Below are 23,080 nucleotides of genomic sequence, written 5' to 3'. Positions count from 1 at the left end.
GGAAGTTCCCGGCCGATGTGGGCCTTTAGCTGGGAGGGAAAGACTTCGTCGCGGTTTCTGAGTGTTGAGGTCAACTTCCCAAGGCTTTGGCAACCTCGATGGCTGAACAGCGGGACGGCGAGCCCTACGACCTACCCACTCCGACACGCGTCCGGTCTCTGGCCCGTCTCTGCCTCCCTTTCTGGTCTGGCCTCTTATTTCTTCTAATTTCCCGCGAGGAGTAAGTAACCCTTGAAGACGACCAACCGCCGCCTAGCATTTTGCCAACTGGGCCAACCAGAAGCGCGGGTAGAAAAGGCGGAGGTGGAATCCCCGCCAAGCAGGGGAGAGTCCGTTTCTCCCGGAAACGGTAGGCCGTCCTGACTGGAACCCCGCGAACAGCAAAGGATTCTTGGCTGGGGGCAGAAGTGCACGAACCCTTTCTTCCTTGCTCAGTGGGGGCTTCAGGCTTACCCTTCAGCAGCCCCCTTCAGGTGTCTGGGCCCAGCCTTGGCTATCATGGCTCACCAGACTCCTCTGGGCTCTTCAGCCTCACACGTCAGCTGCCTGGACCTGTGGAGGGAAAAGAATGACCAGCTAGTTCGACAGGCCAAGGTAACGCGGTTGCTGGGACCCTTGCTTTGCAGCCCCCAGATACCAGGAAAAGGGTATGCGGTGGATTTACTCTGGCCAGTGGGGAGGGGCTGAGCTTGACCTCCCATAAAGAACCAGAAATGGCTGGAGAATGAAACCCCTTGCCACAGCTGCAAGGAAAGTACTATTACCCCATCCCACATTGACAGGTTGCTCAGGACTCAAGTCTGCCTCTGAGGCGACAGCAGTTGGCTCAGGATGCACTGGAAGGGCTCAGGGGACTCCTCTGTAGTCTGCGGGGTAAGTAGGGCCCTCCTCAGGATGGTCACTCCTGCCCTCCACATCCAGAGACCAGTTCCTCTTCTGCATGTCTAGAATTGAGGCGATTGCTCAGGGGGTAAGGGGTCCTGTTTAAGACACAGACAGGACTGGAATGGAATCATCATTGTATAGGTGAATCTCTCTCTTCCTTATGCACACACACACACACACACACATACATAAGCACACAGAAGCGTTTGACGAAGTGATTTCCAAGACGGTCTATTTGGAAAACATTCTGGCTGTTCCATCATACACACATACACACACACACACGGAAGCATTTGAGGAAACAGTTTCCAAGATGGCCTATTTGGAAAACATTCTGGCCGTTCTGTCATCTACCAGAGTGGGTTCTTTATTGAGGCCATTTTGGTTGGGGTGGGGTGATCTCTTTCACCTGAGAGTGGTCTGTGAGATCAACATTTGTTGCTCCAGGGCTCCCTGTGACCGTTTCTGTTCTCCCTTTGGAACTGACTGTCATCTGCAACTTTATCACCCTGAGGGCAAACCTGGCGCAGGGTTTCACTGAGGATCTGGCGCAGGATATCCAGCAGGGCCTAGAGAGAGGTGAGGGCCAGAGATTGCCTTCCGTGCCCCTGCCAGCCTCAGTCTGGGCTTAAGTTCTTGCAGGGGGGATAGGAGGAACAACATAATCTGTCACCTCCGCAGAGATGCCCTTCTTTGACCCTCCATGTGTTCCTCAGACCAGGAGCACTTTTGTGACCTTTGGGCTCCTGCAGAGAAGGAAAGCTAGAGATGAAGTTGCACCTCAGCTCTATGTGTGTGTATACTCTACAGTGCTGGAGACACAGGGGCATCTAGAAGCCAGGCTGGAACATGAGCTCCGGGGGCTGTGGGACTCCGCCCTCCGTGTTTCCTCCCTTCTGCCGGAGCTGCTCCCTGCCCTTCACCACCTTGCCGGCCTGCAGGCTGCCCTCTGGCTGACCACAAACCGTTTTGGGGACCTGACCTTGCTGCTGCAGACCCTGACTGTTAATCAGGTAATTCAGATAATGATCTGGATCTAAGGGTCTCTTTCCTCCTCCCACCCTTCCTGGCTGCAGTATCATCGTTATGTGCTGGAAAGGCTGCTGGGTTGGTGTTCAGAAGACCCCGGTTCTCTCAGGACTCTTAGGTGACCTTGCTCTGATTTGTTCCTCATTGGAGGGATTTTCTTGGGAGCTTGATTATCTTGGGTAGAATTAGGGCTCTTGTGACCTTGCTGAAGTCACTTCCCTGCTTCAGTCTTTGCATCAGTAACCCAAACATGGTCCCTGCTCTGTGTCCTCGTGGACTTATCCTGAGTGAGAAGACTCATTAAGATTATCACTGCCCCAGATTTTTCACAGCTATTAATCTCTTAGAAATGAGGGAACAAGAACCAAGAGGATCCTTGAGTTTAAAGTCCAGTCAGGGCAGACTGAGATAGAGAAGGGGTCATTACAAGCCTGGAACCTCTCATCATCCTTCTTCCCCAGAGCAGCGCCTCTGAGGATATGCTGCTGCTTCTGAAAAGTTGGAGACCCCCCGCTGAGGAGTCAGATGCTCCGCTGACCCTGCAGAATGCCGGAGGCTTGAGGGATGTCCTTCTGACAGCATTTGCCTATCGTCAAGGCCAGTTAACAATCTGACTTGTCCCTTCCTCTCCACTTCCTGTCTTAAGAAGTCCTCTGGGCTCATGTCTTTTCTGTCCTGTACCATTCAGCTTGGTGGAACTTCTCTGTGCTCTTCTTCCCCATCAGGCCCGCTTGCCCTGTTGGCCTCTCTAAGCTGACACCCTGCTTGCCCACAGGCCTCCAGGAGCTGATCACAGGGAGCTTGCCCAAGGCACTGAGCAGCCTGCATGAAGCGGCCTCAGGTCTGTGCCCACGGTCTCTGTTGGTCCAGGTATACACAGCCCTGGGGACCTGTCTTCGTAAGATGGTAAAGACCGTCCTAGGATGAGTTGGAGAAACCACAGCTTTCTACTTTGTGAGGGTAGCTGAGGCTTGTGTCCTTTCAACCCCCTAGGGCAGTCCACAGAGAGCTCTGCTCTACTTGGTTGCAGCCCTGAAAGAGGGATCAACCTGGGGTCCCCCCCTTCTGGAGGCCTCCAGGCTATATCAGCAACTGGGGAACATGGCAGCAGAAATTGAGAGTCTGGAGCTGCTGGTTGAGGTAAGGAACTATGCCAGGCAAAGATGCGGGAAATGCTGAGATGCTTGTGCTGGTGTGACTAGTCAAGGTTTAAGTAGAAGGATGTATAGTTCCCGGAGATTATAGATAAGTTTCTTCTTTCTGTTAGGCTTTGAGTATCACTCGTATCCCTGAAGCCCGTCAGCTTCTCATTGAGGTAGAGTTATTACTCCCACGACCTGACCCAGCCTCACCCCTTCACTGTGGCACACAGAGCCAGGCCAAGTACCTGCTAGCAAGCCGATGCCTACAGACAGGAAGGTGAGGTCCATCTTGCTCACCTGAGCTCCCCTTCCCACTTCTGATGCCTCCCCTGTGGTGTGACTCTGCTTCTGTTCTTGCAAATTGAGAGGATAAATAAGTCAAGGGTAGGACATGGGTCCCCACTATCAGCTTCCTGCCTTGCTGCTGGACCTGAGCTGAGGACTCTTTACCCTGTCACTAACCTCATGTATCTTGAAAATTCTATAAAGTCTTCTCCCAGATCCAGTCTGTAAATAGTGTATATCCATACCAAGCCAATGTTAGAGTCCCACACCTCACCCTTCCCTCACCCCAGGGGCCTTAGCTAAGAGCTTTTGGAGGGCCCTGCTATGGCCTAAGGTGAGGCTCATGGGTTATGACTCTTCAGGGCAGCGGACGCTGCAGAACATTACCTGGACCTGCTCGCCCTGTTGCTGGATGGCTCAGAGCCAAAGGTGGGTATGCCACGTTTCTGTGTAGTGGGGTGGGAGAGTTGGAGTTTCCTTTGGAGTAGAGCAGGAGTGCTTTTTTCTGACTTTTCCTCGGCTCTTTTTGTCCATTCTGGGAGACCAGACTGGGAAGGTTCCCAGAGCAAGGGAGATCCAGGGCAGCAAGCAGTGGATGGTCCCTGCATGGTACTAGAGCCTGGTGATGATACTAGAGCCTTGGAGGTAGTGATTCATGTCTCCTCAAGACACTGCATTGCATTCTCTTCCCACCCCAGTTCTCCCCACCACCTTGCCCCCCAGGGCCCTGTGTGCCTGAGTTGTTTTTGGAGGCAGCAGCAGCATTGATCCAGGCAGGCCGAGCCCAGGATGCTTTGACCGTATGTGAGGAGCTGCTTAGTCGCACATCATTTCTGCTTCCCAAGAAGCCTCGGCTGTGGGAAGATGCCAGAAGAAGAACCAAAGAGTCACCACACTGCTCACCCTGGGTCTCTGCTACCCATCTGCTTCAGGGCCAAGCTTGGGTGCAACTGGGGGCCCAAAAGGAGGCAATTAGTGAATATAGCCGGTGAGTCCAGGAAGCCAACCAGGACCCTAGGGGAAATGTGGAGGGATAATTTTGTAATTGGGACCTGAGTTGGTGAGCTCTATTCTTAATCTACTCACCCTAGAATTTCTGAGGTTAACTCTTCTTTACCCCTGCTCTCTATCCCACTTCAGGTGCCTTGAGCTGCTCTTCCGGGCCACACCTAAGGATAAAGAACAAGGTGAGCTAGACTTAGTTTTTCTCTGTGGTGGTGGTGGTTTCCTTTCCATGTATCCTAGCCCACCAAGAGATTTAAAAGAAAGGGACTCCAAACATAAGAGATATGGTATTGAGGTTTTGGGGACGGTCTGGCTGGAAACAAATGTCTTGATTTTTGGAGAGGTCCCCAGGGCCTGCTTCCATCTGTGAGCAGGGGTGTACGTCAGATATGGCACTACAACAGCTTCAGACAGCTGCCCTGATTAGTCGTGGACTGGAATGGGTGGCCCTTGGCCAGGATACCAAAGCACTACAGGACTTCCTTCTCTGTGTGCAGATGTGTCCAGGTATGTACATATGCAGGCATCAGCTATGCACAGATGTGTAAGGACAAAAGAGGACCATGGGGAGGTACTTGGGGATTAGTGTAAGAATGATGTTCCTTGATCAGAGGGGTGAATGGGATTGTGCTTGTATATATGTAGGGATACATAACAGTTGTGCAGACATATGCAAGACACAAGCATGTGTGAAGACCTCCCAGGAGTTCTCTAGGCTTCCTAATGTCTTCAGACACAAAGACCATACCTGTGCTGAGAGTATGTTGGGCAGGAGCAGGGTCAACTGAACCCTTTGTCCTGGGCAGGGAGTACCCAGGGTTAGGCATTGTTGGCAGTGATGTACCCCTGATTCCATGTAGGCAAAACACATCCCTGCTCTAGGCCTTAGTTTCCCCTTTTATAAAATGCTGTTAAGTCTGTGTCAAGTTCTAAGGCCCTGTGCTCTGGGGTGGGGCTACAGGTAATCAAGATGCTTCCTATCACCTGCTTCAGACTCTGAGGAGGCTGGATCGGAGGGATGAGGCCACTGCTCTCTGGCGGAGGCTGGAGGCCCAAACTGAGTTGCCACAGGAGAATACTGCATGGTAAGGTTAAGGAGACAGCTGGCTTCTAGAGTGCTTAGGCCTACTGGGGGTAGTGGTGAATCAAGGGAGTGAATGGCTATTCAGTCTCCTGCCTATCCTCCCTTAGACTTCACCCTTTTTGCTTTCAGGTCCCTTCCCCTGTACTTAGAAACCTGTTTGGGCTGGATCCGCCCCCCTGACCGTGAAACCCTTCGTGAGGAATTTCAGACATCTGGAGACTTGTGACCTGTAGCTGCCATGTTTCAAAGAACCAGAACTGGGGCCTCAGTGGGCCATCTGTAGGGAGGGCTTTCTGCCATCCCATCCTTGGGAAATGTGGCTGGAGCTGACCATTCCAGTATATGTCTAGAATTGGAGAGGTTGGTGGTAGTCCTGCAAAATTTGGTATTCTGATTCCAGAGAAGCCCTGCTTCCACCAACAAGACATTGACTTGCTCATAGCACCTTTTATCCTGTTTCCCTTTTCATGTGTTGAGTAAAATTTCATATCTATCTGTTGTCTGCCTACTACATATACTTGAGTGGGAAGGCTCACAGCTTTCTGAGTCAGTTGAGTGCTGGTTGTCCATGATACCCTCTCCCAACATCATCTACCTTATGAGCCTTGAGAAAGGGCTAAGGGAATCCTTACTCAAGAAGCAGTGCCTTTAATCCTTGTTATCTGAAAGCAAAAATTCTAGAGGAATTTCCCACCCCTACCCTAATTCCAAATTTGAATTTCCACTATGAGTCAAATATGTCTGTGTCAATAAGGGGTGAAGGGTGAATTCAGTCAACAGGCCCCCAAAGCTCTATACTGAATATAGTTAGGGTTACCTGGCGATTTGGACATGAATTTGAGCAAACTCTGGGAGATAGTGAAAGACAGGAAAGACTGGCGCACTGCAGTCTGTGGGGTTGCAGAGTTAGACACGACTTAAAGATTTAACAGCAACAACCTGGCATTTTGGGCCTAAGGACTTCCAAGACTGTACAATTTTCTTGCTGCCTTGGGCTTTATTGAATCTGCTGTGTGTTCTGTAGCTGCTTTTGACTCCTTTCTGGACTTGAGTCCACTCCCTCCTTTAGCCATGAATATTAATAGCCAGTGGAAAGGAAGCATGTATCTTCAAGCTCTGAGAAACTGTAAAGCCTATGGGATTACGATTACCAAAGGGTGTAATGACGATAGGATAGAGTGGATTAAGAGCTGGGGTTGTTAAGAGTCCAGAATAAAAGCGGCTGGAGCCGGCGTCCTGAAGGAGCAAGGAGAGGGGTTAGAGTGGATATTCAGGTTTTGGTAGAAGACGGGTGTGTAGTTTATCAATACAACCCGACTAAGGTTCAATCCATTGTGCCAGGTTTTTCTAGTAGGGTAAACTCAGGAGCCAATGAACTGGAGCCAAGTGGGAGAGTCTGCCTCCCAGGGATAAAGGCTCTCCTTTCGCCAGTCGATCTGGCCCTATTCTTTTTGTTGATTGGTCGGAAATCCCAATCCGTCGAGGAAGCGTAGCGTTGCGGCCAATTGACGTGGCGTTACTAGGCGTGTTGCGCCCCTGAGGCGGGAGCCAGGCCACAAACGAATTTCCTGATTGGCTCCGGTCTGCGGGTTGCTGGGGAGAGGCACAGAGAGGCGGGCGGGAGTCGCCAGGGCAGACGCTGATTGGCTGGGGTGGGAGCACCTCTCCTTCCGATGATTCGGCTCTTCTCCGCTCAGTCTTAGTGAAGCGTCTGCAGCCGTCGTTTGAGTCGTCGCTGCCGCTACCCCCTCGCGGATCAGGCGCCAGCGTCGCCCGCCCGCTCGTCCACCGCCCTAGTGCCGCTGGGAGGAAAGGAGAGGGAGGCCTGCGGGTTTGTCGCCGCCACTCGGCCCCCCCTCCCGGAGAGCCGAGTCCCGGCCCAGTCGGTCGCCTGCCACCCCTCAGAGCCGTTACCTGCGGTCCGCCACAGCCGCCGGCTGGGTGAAGCGCGCGCCATGGCCTCTGGAGCTGAGTGAGTGTGAGCGCGCGCCCGTCCGCCCTCTGTGGGTGCGCGCACCGGGGGACCCACCGTGCTGGGTAGGCCCAGCCGGGCCTGGCTGTGGGCGCGTCTTGGAAGTGGAGACAGGGAACGAGGGAGAGGGAAGAAGAGGAAGGGGGCGAATGAGGAGCCGCGGACCCCACCGGGCCCAGCTGCGCACCCGCGCGCCCCCTAGGCAGGGCTTGCGTTGGGCCTGGGTCGGGGCCTGGGCCAGATCGTGCTGTGTCATGCAGGCCCGGGCCGGCCTGATTGGCTCCTTTGGAAGGGCCGTCCCGGCCTAGTGAGGTCTGCGGGCTCACACTGACGGCGCCGAGCCCCGGGGCCTTGCGGCGCCCACCTGCGATCTGATCTGCCACCCGCTTTGGGCCTTTGGTCCCTAGAGAGCGCAGGCCCCGCGGCGGGCCCAACGCCCTAACTGGTCCCGGTGGGCGTGGACTTTGAGCCACGTGAAGGCCTTAGCCCGGAGACCGAGGCGGAGGCCGGCGCTGGGGAAGGCCTGGGAGCTCAGGGAAGCTCACGAAAGCCCTTTAGAGCTGGGCCGGCGTGGCCAGTAGTTGAAGACCTCAGTGGTGAGAGGCTGTTGTGTAGAGGGCGGGCCCAGCTGTTCGGTTCTGGCCGCCTTCATATTAATACTTGAGGCTTGTTATTCATACGAGAAGGCTTTCGTCAGTTTTCCTTGATGTTGTGAAATGGAATTCTTTAGGTTCTTGATAAAATTCAAATCTCAGGTCGTTTTTTATCGGCCTTTCTAGATTTCAGCCTTTGTGGTGTGAAGGTTAGAGTTCCCTTAAACTCACACATTCCTTTCCCTAAGCAGCTATGTTGAGAAATCCTGGGCCCTCTGCTCAGGAAAGCATCAGATAAAACCTGACCACCTCTGTCCATTTTAGAATCAAGAGCTTTAGATTCTAGGAGTATAGGGGGAGACACTGCCATCCTGTGGAAACCCTTCTATGCAAATAACTTTACTGACTTGAGAGTTTAGGTTTTGTTTTTTTTTTTAAGACGTGTTCCTTTTTTTCCGGTTTCTGAATTGAGATGAAGTATTATTCAGGTGCCTATTTAAAAGAACTACTTAATAATTAAAGTAGTCTCTTAGTCTTTAGTTTCCAAGACTGAAAGTAAAAGTCCAGAATTCTTGGAACCTGGCATCATAAGACAGTTTCTGATCTCTATGTCATCTTGATGACTCTTACCTGAACTCTGTCCAAGTCTCCTGTGGCCCACTGGGGTTCTGGAAAGGGCCTGAATCATGCTGAAGACCAGGAGGATGTCCCCCAAAACAGTTCTCCAGGACTGTTGGCCTGGAATCAAACTGAATTCCATCATGTAGAGGTTACTTTGATCTCAGTGGATAGATGTGGAATTAAAGGTTTTTTAAGAGCATCCCACTCTTCGCCAGTGCCAGGGTCAGGAACGTAGGCAGAATGGAGATTTTCCTAGAATGCAGCTTTGGGGTTAAAACACAAAGTTATGGCTAGAGGCGCCTGATATTTTATTTTTTTCTAGCTCTAGTCCTATACATCAGACAGGAAGATGGGCAGCCCTTGAAGGATATCTTGATGCATGGGAGAGAGGGAGAATTGATGGATTTAAATTGCTCTCTCATATTGACCATGGTTGCTTTCCAGGATGTTTATAAGCATTGGAAGAGTATGCCTCTGCCTCTGCAGCATTGTGATCACCACCTTTGGGTTAAAAAGTTAGTCAGTCAGTTGTGTCAGACTGTTTGTGACCCCATGGACTGTAGCCCACCAGGCTCTTCTGTCCATAGAATTCTCCAGGCAAGAATACTGGAGTGGGTTGCCATTTCCTTCTCCAGGGGACTTTTGGGTTGGGGGAGGCAAATTTAAGCTAAGGAAACTCCACTCTTGGAAATTAGTTTAAAGGGAATGAATAAAGATCCAGGCTATGTGAGAGGGTCAGCAGAAAACTTATAACATTTTTAGATGAATGGGATTTGTGTAATATTACTTTTGAACGTATCAGGACCAAAAGATGTTAAAAAAAAAATCCTGTTAACTTCCTAGCTGTTATTCTAGAGTACAGACATCTTTTTTTCTTGCAAATTGTGAAGATATTTCCGGTAGGAATACTATTTTGTCTTTTGCTGGCTGATAATTCCCAGATCCTACAACGGTGCCTGGAGTATTTATGGAATTCTCCAGGCAAGAATACTGGAGTGGGTAGCCAGTCCCTTCTCCAGGGGATCTTCCCAACCCAGGGATCAAACCCAGGTCTCCCACATTGCAGGTAGGTTCTTTACCATCTGAGCCACCAGGGAAAAACATAATATATGTGTGCATGCTAAATTGTTTCAATCATGTCCAACTCTGTGCAACCCTAGGGACCATAGCCTGCCAAACTCCTCTGTCCGTGGAATTCTGCAGGCAAGAATACTGAAGAGTATGTGGCCATGTCCTCCTCCAGGGGATCTTCCTGACCCAGAGATCAAACCCAAGTCTCCTGCATTGGCAGACAGACTCTGTACTGCTAGTGCCAGGAAGCTCACACACACACAGACACACCCCTTGTTAATTTGTTGAGTGAAGAAATAATCCATGGGAAATGTTTCTTTTTATTTATTCCTTGGTGTCTTCCATTGTCTGGCCGCCTTATTTGGGTTAATGCCCATGTTTTCCTGAGCCTTACTAAGACAAGGTAAGACTTTTTCTTTAAAGGGAGAGCCCGCAGAGAAATTGGTGTTGGGAAGTGGTTTAGGTAGTTTATTTAGGTAGTTTAAACTGAGTTCAGACTCAGGCAACCTTGATTTAGACAAGAGGGATTTGGATTTGTCCCATGTCTTAGCATTTCTTGGTTTTAACTTTTTGAACCAACTCAATGGAGTTGTGTATCTTTGCAGAGATAACCTTGAAACTCCATTTGAGCTTGAGTTTCTTTCTGGTGGAGATTCCAGATCTGATAGTGTTTTGTGTTCACTTTTTTCAAATATGGTGGTCTCTATGCTTTGCATTCCTGTGGCGCACAGAATGCTCTGGCGTTCAGCAGGTTTAGCCAGTAGGAAGGGCAATTTCTAATGATTCTTCTTCATAGCTTCCAGGCTTACTCTGTGGGGCTTGGGGCCTCTCCAAGCCCCATGGGAGGTTGTCTTACTGCAGGAAGATCAGCAGAGAAAGAGCTTGTGCTATGTTCTACAATGCTAATCATTCTAAACCTCAGATACCATATGCCAGACAATCATATCTCACTTAAGACAGTCCATTTTGCATTCAGCGTCTCACTATCTTAATATAGTAATCCTCTTGAGATGAGTGCTACTGTAGTCTCCGTTTTATATCAGCCTCCAGAGAGGTCAAATCACTTGCCCAAGATCACAGCTAAGTGGCAGGGTTGGAATTCAGACCCAACAGGTCTGACTGCAGAGCCCCTTCTCTTAATCACTATTCTGTACTGTCTAAGACTATTTCCATTTGTCTAATTACTGCTCAGCCTCCACTTTTATTTTGTTTTCTTAGTTTCCTGACCCTAGGCAAGATCACCTAGGCCTTACAACAGGGATACCGGTACTCGGAATACCAAGAGTTGCTGAAATAGGAATTGTAATATGTACTTGATAAGCATTCTTGATCTTGGCTGACTTTCTCTTTATTTGAGCTCTATGTGGAGACAACTTCGTCAATGCACTATTTCTTTCCTAAGTGTGAGTTTTAGAGACTGGTGGGGATGTTGCTGGAATTTGTTTTGGAACTGACTTCTTTTTCTCTTTCTAGTTCAAAAGGCGATGATTTATCAACAGCCATTCTTAAACAGAAAAACCGTCCCAATCGGTTAATTGTTGATGAAGCCATCAATGAGGACAACAGTGTGGTATCCTTGTCCCAGGTAAGTTGGGTCCACGGTCCAATCTTTGCTTATTGCACTTAACCTGAGGGCTTTTCCCAGGTTTCTTTTCTCATTTTTCTTGCAGTGACCACAGATAGAATGGGGTTTACTGGGAATCCCAACCTCCAGGGCTGCTGCTTATCCCCTGGCTCAGTGACCCAAAGGCCTTAACCTTCTTTCCTCAGCCCAAGATGGATGAACTCCAGTTGTTCCGAGGTGACACAGTGTTGCTGAAAGGAAAGAAGAGGCGGGAAGCTGTGTGCATTGTGCTTTCTGATGACACATGTTCTGATGAGAAGATTCGAATGAATAGAGTTGTTCGGAATAACCTTCGTGTACACCTGGGGGATGTTATCAGGTGTGTGTGGAGTTCTTGGCCCCTCGGGGATGGGAGGCCAGAGACTGCCTGCTTTACAGGCAGTACCCCCATAAAGGCCTTGGCAACTGCAGATATTGGGAGCTTGTAGGCCATGGGAAGACTTAGGTTTCTAGGTTGTCTTTAGGTTTTGGGTCTGCCTCTGGGACTTCAAAATCTGCCTCTTCATGATCCTTGGAACAGGTTGGCATTTCTTGACTTTCTTGGTACCTTTGTTTTTTTCTACCAGGGGTCACACCATAGACCTTGGTTTAGGATGCCATTTGAGGGCTGTATCTGCCAAATAAGCTTATAGCCTTGCATTGATGGCTTTTGTAAGGGCTAGAATGAGATGGGAGTATGGGCATGGAAGGTGGACTCCTAGCAGGTTTGTATAAAGATCCAAGCTAATCGAGGTGAGAGGCATAGTTTGAGCCAGGCCTAGGATAGTTCCAGTTTGAGTGATTAGACTTTAGGCAAGAGGTTTCTCCTTCTTGAAGTCATCACTGGCTACTGCTACCCAACCATCTTGTCACCTGGCCAGGAACATCTCAGGCTTCAGATTCTTTTGGGGGGATTCTAGGTTTTATGGAGCCTTCTTCCTGGAAGTGCTTAGTCACTTTCTCAAGGTGCTCTGACCACCTGACCGAGATGATTTTTTCACATGTATTTCTCTGACCCTGACACCTGTCAGACTAAGGTCCCCTTTTGTAATGTTCGGTTACCAGTAGTAACCAGAATGGGTCATCCTTGGATATGTCTCATTGAAGACCTTCCTTTCTGTGTCTTTGTGGGGATTCCAGATGTATGGGCCTTTCTTTTGCCTCACCAGTTGTGAGTGGGCAGTCTCAGCAGCTGCTTCTAGAGGCTCCCCCTATCACTACCCTGCATATGACCTGTTCTGCTTGGCTGTTGCTTTGCCCTCAATCCAACCCTACCCTCCTGCCTCTCTTCACCTAAAGCCATCCCTGCCTTTTCTCTTTCGCTCGCCATCAGCTCTCTGTGCCAGGCCCTTTTGGACACCCAGAGCTTGGGGCTGCGGTGTGGTTGGTAATGTGGAGTCTGCTTGTCATCCTCAGCATCCAGCCATGCCCTGACGTAAAGTATGGCAAACGCATCCATGTACTACCCATCGATGACACGGTGGAAGGCATCACTGGCAATCTCTTTGAGGTTTACCTTAAGCCATACTTCCTGGAAGCTTATCGACCCATCCGGAAAGGTGAGAAATAATTCTAAGGACTGAACTCAAGGGCTGTTGTTGTAGGGATACCCGAAAGTAAACCTTGGTCCATCTTTGTCTATTCTCATACATGTATGCATACATACACATTCTGCACATGTGTACTCTCTCCTTCCCTGCTTCCTTGCACTTCCCCTTTTTCCCATCCCCACTCCTTGCTCCAGTACAGTAAACTATCTTCTCTTGTATCTCTGAAGGAAGAGGTGGGCAATTTGGGGTGTATCACAGTCCACAGTGTATTTAATACTTAGCACAGTTCTGCTGGTGGTAGTTGTTGTGCAAGCTTGGGTTATCTATACCCCAGAAGTCAAAAATCTTATGGGTTTCTTCCTGGCACATCAGGTTTTATACACTGTCTTTTGAGGGGCAGAGAGACTTTTCACAATTTAGCTTTCTCTTTTTGCCTGATGCTTAATAAGATGTGGATGGGAAGGAGAAAGGACAGTATCTAGTGAACTTGGCATTCTAGATCCCAGGTTCTGATGGGGAATTCTTAGCTTGGTCTGGTGATAGATACCTCTGACTGCTCTTTTGCTGATTGCTCTCACAGGAGACATTTTCCTTGTCCGGGGTGGAATGCGTGCTGTAGAGTTCAAAGTAGTGGAGACAGATCCCAGTCCTTATTGCATTGTTGCGCCAGACACAGTGATCCACTGTGAAGGGGAGCCTATCAAACGAGAGGTGAGTTCTCTTCTTGATCCCGGTATCCCACTTTGTGAGTGCTCAGCAGGGCAGTAGTGTGGTAGTTCCAAAGAATCCTCAGGCTTGATGGTTAAGCTACTTCCCAGAGGTGGAAAGCATAGCTATTCATTTCTGGACCTAGGTATTTTTTAGAAGTATCTGATATCAATAATTTTTAAAATCTAGATTGAGCCTAATGAGTCTAGTGATTGAAATAATTTTTGAAGAAGTGATGCTGATGATGACATCTAGATCCCTGCCCATTTCCCACACTTTCTAGCTTCAGGTCTTAGGGGTGCCCACTGCAATAAGACTAAGGACAATGTAATAAGGAAAGGCTATGCTAGAAATCTTTGTCATGGAATGAATAAACAAATATAAAGTAAAAGCAAAGATTGGAAATTCCCTGGCAGCTCAGTTGTTAGGACTCTGCACTCTTACTGCTTAGGGTGCGGGTTTGATCCCTGTTGGGGAACTAAGATCCCACAAGCTGCGCAGCATGGCCATATAAATAAATAAATTCTTGCCCTGGGGTTTTTTGAATTGTTCTTTGAGGCATGATCCCCTTAGAGCAGAATCTTCTCATACAGCAGATTCTCTATACCAGCTTTAGAGAAACTCACCTTTTGCTGATGGTAGCATTCTTACCTTCTCCTTTTCTTTTTCTCTTCCATCTTCAGGATGAGGAAGAGTCCTTGAATGAAGTGGGCTATGATGACATTGGTGGCTGCAGGAAACAGTTAGCTCAGATAAAGGAGATGGTGGAGTTGCCCCTGAGACATCCTGCCCTCTTTAAGGCCATTGGTGTGAAGGTGAGTATTCTGGGCTCTGTTAACCTAGGGTGGTGATTAACAACTACTCACCATCTATTCCTAGGACCTGTTTTCATATCTGTGTTTCATCATTGCCTTGGATTCGAGAGGAAGTACTATATTCAGGTTTATAGAACACTCTAAATTTGTTACAGCTACTAATGGTCTAGAACAGAGTAGGCCAGTTAAGTTCTCTGTTGAATTTCTTTTCTTAATTACAACCTTCAAAATGTAAAGACCGTTCTTATCTAATGGACCCTATAAATATAAATAGTCTGTTTTAAATATTTATTATTTTAAGTCTCACCATAGTTTGCCAGCTTGTCTAGAATGTGTGTGTGTGAAGTCGCTCAGTCGTGTCCAACTGTTTGCGACCCCATGGACTATAGCCCGCCAGGCTCCTCTGTCCATGGGATTTTCCAGGCAAGAATACTGGAGTGGGTTGCCATTTCCTTCTCCAGGGAATCTTCCCAACCCAGGGATCGAACCCAGGTCTCCTGCATTGCAGGCAGACGCTTTATCCTCTGAGCCACTAGGGAAGCCAAGTGTTGCCCAATAGCAGTAAAGGAAATTTGCAGTGTGAAGGATCCTGAGTCCAGAATATTTGAGAACTGCTGGTCTAAAATGTAACATCCCAATTGTTTCTGTATCATAGGACACCCTGAAGATGAAGTTTCCATCTATCCCTTTCCCTAGTATACATTGTGTAAATAAATTTATCTTTTTGGGGGGTACTTTTCCATATCCATCCAGTTGATGAAGCCAGAGAAAAGACAACTTCAAAGAGGAAAACTTGTGGCTGTTGGTAGGGGAAGGCATTCCAACGTTATAATAAATCCTGGAGGGTTGTGATTATAGCAGTGAATGAGCCTCTGGCCAACACTCTTAAATGGCTGAGCTAGTCCTTGGCTCTTACCTGTCTAAAGTCATGCCCTTGGCCTAATGCCCTCTTACTTTTCCTAGATCCAGGATCTTCAGACTCACTCACACTGAGAGTTTCTTCGTGTGGTTTCTCTGCTCTCTGTCTCCTATGTATTCATAAGTATTGTCAGCTTTCTGGCATTATTATCTCTGCTACAGAGAGGAGTGAGTATGGTCTGAAGTAAAGTGTCTTCCTAACAACTGCTATTTGAGGGCTCATTCAGAGTTGAGCTTTAATTCTCATCCTGTTTAAATAGAGTCCTTCTTAGGCCATTTTAGGGTACCTGGGGTTGGGAGAAGATGAGAGTCTGAACCTAATCAACCCTCTGTACTGGTCCTCAGCCTCCTCGAGGAATCCTGCTCTATGGACCTCCTGGGACAGGGAAGACCTTGATTGCTCGAGCTGTGGCAAATGAGACTGGCGCCTTCTTCTTTTTGATCAATGGTAGGAGACTTGGTTCACTTTGTGTTTGGCTGGACTCCACTTTGAGCTAAGCATGATCCAGTCTCATGAGCAGGAGAAATCATGGACGTGCTCATGTATACTTAAGTGTTTGTATTCTAAAGTCCATTGCAGACAGATAAGCAGCAAGGGGAGGGTATGCTACTCTGGGGTCCCTTGATTATCCCACCTTGAGAAAGAGCATTAACAGGCTGAAGACATTAAAGAGGAGTAAGTTAGAATGAGAACTCAAAATTGCCGGGGTCCAGCCCCGGTGGATCCAGGGAATTCGAAGGGTGGACGGAGTTGGCGAGGAAAGACTTATTTATTTATTAATATAAGATTAGATTAGGAAGAAATAGTGTAGTAGGAAGATTAAGTGGAGGAAGAGAGCTGAATAACTTGGATTACGCGGAAGACCAATAAAATTCCAGACAAGGAATTTGCACCATCCGGCGCTCACTTGACTATCTAAGGGTGCCTCGCCTTAGGCTCCCTTTCGTCCGGGTCTTAACAGCCAGGGCAAGTAAGTAGACTTGGTGAGCCTCTGTGCCCCAGATGGGAATTTAGCCTGAAATTAAAGTAAAGAGGAGAGGGAGGGAAAAAGAGAGAGACACGGGGGAAACCAGTCCAGCGACTGGCTCCGGCTCCTATTGTTTAGAAGGCCTTATATACCTTTTAGATTGTACATAGAGATCAATGGGTAATACAAAATTATGCAGTGTTAGCAGCCCAGACTCTTATCAAAACCAGGCTTTTCTCTCTGCATACCTAGTTGTATACACAAGTCTTAGGTAATTTACATTGTCTTCTGGCCAAAAAGGGCCAATTAACATTTTACAGCCTTTTTTCTGATAAGAGTTTGTCAACTAGAAGACTTATTTGTGCTGATCTTCCCAAGGTCTGGTGCCACTCTGAGAAAGCACTAAATAAAGTTACATTCTTACATAGCAAGGACACAAGAGGAGTGCAGTGATATATAACAAAAGAAATAATTAACTCAAAAGTCTAGTGTTGCTAACATCAAAACTATTATATATCTTTTTCCATATCCTGTTTATATTGATTAACATCCTCCCCAGCTGCCTAAAAGATAAAGAATATGGAGGCCTGGCAGCAGTCATTGAGTCAACAGTGAAAACCCTCTACCAATATAATTTTTAACTCTTTAGAAAAGGCTCTGTATCTTTAAGATGCTTTTAAGCTTTGTGCCTCTCGCGGTTGGCGGGCTGTAAGCAATTCACAAGCTGTAAGAGGTCCGGGGAACCTGTTAGGCAAGCTAGAGAGCTATAAGAGGGGGTTTAACTGAAACATCCCTTTCAAATGCAGAAGACTAAAGCCCTGAATTGACTTTTTTCCAGAGAATATCAGGCAGATATGGAAAAGCAGGCAGATTCTTATTTTTGGGGGGGTGGATGCTCAGGAAATTCCAGGGGAAAACCTGAGGTCTGATTAGCCTTGCCATCAGAGCTCTTGCCGCATGACCTTGTCATGGGTGGAATTCCTCACACTGGCTCCCGGCACAAAATGTCTATGCTTACTTATTGGAGAGGGTTTGGGGGAAGACTGGCTGAGATCAGCCGTCTCTTTGAGAATGATATTTCACTGGAAGGTGGTCCAACCAGTGCTGCTTCTGCTCTGGCCAGAGGTCCCACAGCATCTGCTGTCACCGTCTTCTTACCTTTCAGCTCAACTGAGATAAGTGTATTGAGCCCCTTGACTTCCTTTTATCCTGGCTTGGTCGCTACCCTGGGATAATTATTGGTAGGGGCTGTGAGAAAGTAGGCAGATGTTAGCACATTCTCACCCAGGACCTGTCTCTGAGCTAGACAGACAAGATATCCGAATACTTTCTGAGATTGAGGAAGAGTGTATTTTTGTCACTGCATGCATTCTATTTGCTTTCAGGTCCTGAGATCATGAGCAAGTTGGCCGGTGAGTCTGAGAGCAACCTTCGTAAAGCCTTTGAAGAGGCTGAGAAGAATGCTCCTGCTATCATTTTCATTGATGAGTTGGATGCCATTGCTCCCAAAAGAGAGAAAGTAGGAACTTAACCAAGGGGATAATAGGGTTGTAAAAGGTCCTGACTTCACTTCTGACCAGACATTTTGTCCTGACAGACACATGGGGAAGTGGAGCGACGTATTGTATCACAGTTGTTGACCCTCATGGATGGCCTAAAGCAAAGAGCACATGTCATTGTTATGGCAGCAACCAACAGACCCAACAGCATTGACCCAGCCCTACGGCGATTTGGTAAGGACCCCAAATAACTCTTCTTGCTGTCTTTGTTCATGTGGAGATTATGTCTCCAGTGGGCTTAATCCTGTTGATCCCATATCTGTCCTTCATCTAAGTCACCTAATCCTGAGGATTTCTTTTTTTTTTTTTTTTTTTTTGAGGATTTCATGAAGCCCTTTGCAATTAGGCAAAGAGTAAAGTCCTTTCTTTACCTTATTCCATGTCATGTCCAGGGTAACCACGTATCCTGGTTTGCCTGAGACTGAGGGATTTCCCAAGTTATGGGGCTTTCAGTGCTAACACCAGACATTTCCTGGTCACAGTGGAATGGTTGGATGCCTTAGGCCTGGGCCCTTCTTCCCTATGCACCAGAAATGATCCCTGTCTATGCGTCATCTCACAGGTCGCTTTGACAGAGAGGTGGATATTGGAATCCCTGACGCTACGGGCCGCTTGGAAATTCTTCAGATCCACACCAAGAACATGAAGCTGGCAGATGATGTGGACCTTGAACAGGTGGCATGTTGATGAGGGCTGGCCAGAAGTTCAGATGTCTTGTTTCCAGACAGTTGAAGGGAACTGACTAGGGTCAGAAGCTTCAGATGTGAGGCAATTGATTTTAATTCCTGGGCAGGGAAAGGGAAGTGATCTGAGATTGAAACCAGGAAACTAGGCTTGACATTTTTCTTGGTTTACACTGAATTGGGGTGGACCAGAATATTGGGGGCAGCTTTATTTCCAGGCCCCGAGTGCCAGCTTGAATACTTAGAGTCCAGCTAATGAAAGGGCTGCTTGTATGAGTTTAGGGAAATGGAGGACCCAGAGATAGGAGTCAAGAGGAAGAGGGCAGGGTTCTGTTATCTAAGGCAGAATAGAGACATCTAAGCTAGGTCTCAGAGACAGGAGAGTAAGTGGATCTTCTCTCTGCAGGTAGCTAATGAGACTCATGGGCATGTGGGAGCTGACTTAGCAGCCCTGTGCTCTGAGGCTGCTCTGCAAGCCATCCGCAAGAAGATGGACCTCATTGACCTAGAAGACGAGACCATTGATGCTGAGGTCATGAACTCCCTGGCAGTTACTATGGATGACTTCCGAGTAAGGGCCGCTCTCCCTTTCAGGTGCACGCACATGCACTTTGATCTCTTGCCTGGCAATTCTCATCCCCAATTTTTCTTCCCTTTTTAGTGGGCCCTGAGCCAGAGCAACCCATCAGCACTACGGGAAACTGTGGTAGAGGTGCCTCAGGTGACCTGGGAGGACATTGGGGGCTTGGAGGATGTCAAACGTGAGCTTCAGGAGCTGGTCCAGGTAGGGTGCTTGGTCCAGGGTAGGTCACTGCTTCAGCACATTGTCATTGAGCTGGTGGTATTGGGGTGTTGGCACATTGATTGCAGAAATTATGAGCATGATTCAGGAACCTGCTGTTCTTGGAAGCACCAAGAATCCTGTCACCTTACACCATGAGATGGTGTGGGAGGATGCTTAGCCCTGAATCCTCTTTCTTTTTCTTCCTAGTATCCTGTGGAGCACCCAGACAAATTCCTCAAGTTTGGCATGACACCCTCCAAGGGAGTACTGTTCTATGGACCTCCTGGCTGTGGGAAAACCTTGCTGGCCAAAGCCATTGCTAATGAGTGTCAGGCCAACTTCATCTCCATCAAGGGTCCTGAGCTGCTTACCATGTGGTTTGGGGAGTCTGAGGCCAACGTGAGGGAAATCTTCGACAAGGTGAGCTACAAGTGGCTGGGCTATCAATTCACTTGCTTGGGAACAAGTTAGGGGTAGAGGTTGTTCTTTGAGAGAGTTATGACCATCCCATTCTGGCAGCTCAGTTAGGGCAGTGAAGGTCACTTTATTTTTCATTTTTCCTCAGGTCTGAGAGACCCAGTTGTGCTAATGCTCGAGTCCATCTGTCTCTCTCTCAGGCACGCCAAGCTGCCCCCTGTGTACTGTTCTTTGATGAGCTGGATTCGATTGCCAAGGCCCGTGGTGGCAACATTGGAGATGGTGGTGGGGCTGCCGACCGAGTCATCAACCAGATTCTGACAGAAATGGATGGCATGTCCACAAAGAAAAATGTATTTATCATTGGCGCTACCAACCGACCTGACATCATTGATCCTGCCATCCTGCGACCTGGCCGCCTTGATCAGCTCATCTATATCCCACTTCCCGATGAGAAGTCCCGTGTTGCCATTCTTAAGGCCAACCTGCGCAAGTCCCCAGTTGCCAAGGCAGGTGCAAGGTCTTGGGTCATAGGGTCGTGAATCTGCAGGCTGTGTGGAATGCTCCTTGGTTCCTGGACAAGGTTCCATTGGGGATTCCTGGAGTTATGGTTGAAAAGGAAAGATGGAAGATTTGAGGATATTTAAGATATCTAGAATAAGGAATAAAACTGGTGGCAGAGGATGGAACAAAGTGGAATTGGGAGTGCTTTGGTGGCTCAAAGATCAGTGTATCAAAAGAGGCTAAAAGCTAAGGTAGCTCTGTTGCTTCTTTTAGGATGTGGATTTAGAGTTCCTGGCTAAAATGACTAATGGCTTCTCTGGAGCTGACTTGACCGAGATTTGCCAGCGTGCTTGCAAGTTGGCCATTCGTGAATCAATTGAGAGTGAAATCAGGCGAGAACGGGAGCGGCAGACCAACCCATCAGCAATGGTGAGTCTGCATCCTTAACCCAGATGTGCCTGTCGTAGGGAGCCAGGGGACAATTTCCACGGTGCCCTAGAGTGTACGGTTTTGGAAAGGTCATCTGTCATATGTTTAGCATGGCATGGAAGAGAAAATGCTCAGTATTCAGATAACCATGTCAATCAGGAATTACAAAGGCTGAGAAGAAATGAGCATAGAAACAAATAGAGCAGGGCTGAGAAGCTAGGATCTATGGACCTTTTCCTGGTGTTCCATGGACCCCCTGAATTAAATGCAGAATTTGATATCTATGTGTATATAGGCTCAATAAAGATAGGGACTCTTGTTATCTCACTTGTTTCCCACTGTATCATGGCACAGTGTTGGAAACTGACTTAATAAGCAAATAACTAATTGGCTTTCTTTACCATTAGTGATGTTTCTCTCCCTCTCATAAAAGCTTATAAACTACAGTGATCCAAAGTCACAGCAGTTGAGTGGCTTCTTAGTAGAAGAGATAGGGTGTAAGCCTGGGCTATAAAGAGAATAGAGATTAGGTAAAGGAAGTAAGTCACCCAAGTAGATTGCTTGAGGAATAGAACTGCAGGAACTGGGAGAACCTGGATACATTAAAGAGGTTGTGTGTTACTGGAAGTGAGGCCTGTGAGTAAGGTATAATTCAGTTGTGATAAGCACTGAGAGCCATTGACATTTTCTTTTTGAAAATATAGGCTTATAGGGTATAATTTACATATTGTAAAATTCACTATTTTTAGTATACTATTTCCGTGCTTTTTAACAAATATGTTTTAAGTTCTGTAACTGCTACCACAGTTGAGATGGACAAATTTCTGTCATCCCAAAAAGTTCCCTCATGCCACCTTTTCCCCTTTCTTTGACTGCAGCATGCGGAATCTTAGTTTCCCGATCAGAGATCAAACTCATCCCCACTGCACTGGATGCCCAGAGTGTCAACCCCTGGACTGCCAGGGAAATCCCTCTCATGTCACTTTAATCAGCTTTTTATTCCCACCATAAGCTCTTAGTAGTGAAATCTGTCCCTCTAGTTTTACCATTTCCAGAATACATTGGCAGGTTTTTAAGCAAGGCAATGACTCAGTTTTAGGAATATTGGCCTGGCAGCATATTCAAGTTGGATAGGAGAAGCCCAATCTGCTGCTGCAATAATGGGGTCAGGAAGGCTAGGGAAGGAATTCAGGCAGAGCCTTAACCAGCTCTGGTGGTCTGTGTTTACCTATCCTACAGGAAGTAGAAGAGGACGATCCAGTGCCTGAGATCCGCCGAGATCACTTTGAGGAAGCCATGCGCTTTGCCCGCCGTTCTGTCAGTGATAATGACATCCGGAAGTATGAAATGTTTGCTCAGACCCTTCAGCAGAGTCGGGGCTTTGGCAGCTTCAGGTAACTAGGTTTCAGTGGGCTATGTTTAAGTCATCCTGGGGAACTATACAACCAAGGTAGTGGGAGCCCTAAGGATGCTAGAAGGGGTAATTGTGAAAATCCTACACAAGCCCTATCCTAACCCTCTTTTTTGCCTCTGCTCTTAATACAGATTCCCTTCAGGAAACCAGGGTGGAGCTGGCCCCAGTCAGGGCAGTGGCGGTGGCACAGGTGGCAGTGTGTACACGGAAGATAATGATGATGACCTGTATGGCTAAGTGGTGGTGGCCAGCAAGCAGTGAGCTGGCCTGGCTGGATCTTGTTCCCTGAGGGTGGGGGCGCTCGCCCAGGAAGGACCAGGCGTGCGCCCACAGCCTGCTCCATTCCTCAGTCTGAACAGTTCAGCTTCAGTCAGACTGTGGACAGGGGGTTACTGTTGCAAAAAAAAAAAAAAAAAAAATACAAAAGCGATAAAATAAAAGCGATTTTCATTTGGGAGGTGGAGAGTGAATTACCAACAAGGAATTGGGCCTGGGGCCTACACCATTTCTGCTGTAGTTTAGAGCAGTGCAGGGAACCTCTGGGTGTGAACAAAGGCGTTATCACCAGTCCCCACAGCAAAGCATCTGCACTTCACTCAATGCTGCCCAAGCCCTCCCTTTCCCCTACCCAACCTGGGCAGGAGGGTGAAGGGCTACAGTTGCTGGGTGTTTATATAGAGAGTAGGTTGATTTTTATTTTACATGCTTTGAGTTAATGTTGGAAAACTAATCACAAGCAGTTTCTAAACCAAAAATGACATATTGTAAAAGGACAATAAACGTTGGGTCAAAATGGAGCCTGAGTCCTGGCCCCTGTGCCTGCTTCTTTCCTGGGAAGGGCCTTGGGCTGCTCCTCACTGCCAAGGCACTCTTCCAAATGTGAAATACTAGAAGTGAGGTTGCACCCTCTTCCCCTCCTGATTAACATTGGTGTACTGCTGCCTTGCCCAGTGTCTGCGGTTTCACTGGATAGGACTGCAGTGGAGGGCAGGGCGCAGCCTGATGGAACTTCAGAAGTGGTGAATGTGGCATCCTCTACCT

At 48.0% G+C, this 23,080-nt stretch overlaps 2 protein-coding genes across 3 annotated transcripts; both read left to right on the top strand.

Moving 5' to 3' along the window:
• Positions 1-23: 23 nt before the first annotated feature.
• Positions 24-5,923, top strand: FANCG (FA complementation group G). The gene is made up of 14 exons (XM_040260464.1): positions 24-594; positions 783-873; positions 1,333-1,464; positions 1,696-1,898; positions 2,376-2,511; positions 2,690-2,820; positions 2,908-3,054; positions 3,182-3,333; positions 3,704-3,770; positions 4,040-4,329; positions 4,482-4,528; positions 4,698-4,853; positions 5,308-5,431; positions 5,560-5,923. The coding sequence occupies exons 1-14, from the start codon at positions 499-501 to the stop codon at positions 5,654-5,656; spliced, it is 1,869 nt and encodes a 622-aa protein (XP_040116398.1). The 5' UTR covers positions 24-498; the 3' UTR covers positions 5,657-5,923.
• Positions 5,701-22,842, top strand: LOC120877826 (valosin containing protein). 2 transcript variants are annotated; one of them, XM_040260261.1, is made up of 18 exons: positions 5,701-5,790; positions 7,128-7,402; positions 11,161-11,272; positions 11,458-11,630; positions 12,707-12,849; positions 13,421-13,551; positions 14,232-14,363; positions 15,627-15,729; positions 17,635-17,768; positions 17,847-17,982; positions 18,371-18,483; positions 18,898-19,062; positions 19,153-19,275; positions 19,483-19,695; positions 19,893-20,201; positions 20,470-20,625; positions 21,865-22,019; positions 22,171-22,842. In XM_040260261.1, the coding sequence occupies exons 2-18, from the start codon at positions 7,386-7,388 to the stop codon at positions 22,274-22,276; spliced, it is 2,421 nt and encodes an 806-aa protein (XP_040116195.1). In that variant the 5' UTR covers positions 5,701-5,790; positions 7,128-7,385; the 3' UTR covers positions 22,277-22,842. The 2 variants fall into 2 exon arrangements, with proteins under 2 accessions (XP_040116195.1, XP_040116281.1); XM_040260347.1 differs by lacking the exon at positions 7,128-7,402.
• Positions 22,843-23,080: the final 238 nt, after the last annotated feature.

The sequence above is a fragment of the Oryx dammah genome, unplaced genomic scaffold (assembly GCF_014754425.2).
Source record: "Oryx dammah isolate SB20612 unplaced genomic scaffold, SCBI_Odam_1.1 HiC_scaffold_1, whole genome shotgun sequence".
NCBI classification, from domain to species: Eukaryota; Metazoa; Chordata; class Mammalia; order Artiodactyla; family Bovidae; genus Oryx; species Oryx dammah.
This window is presented reverse-complemented; position numbering and strand designations above follow the sequence as displayed.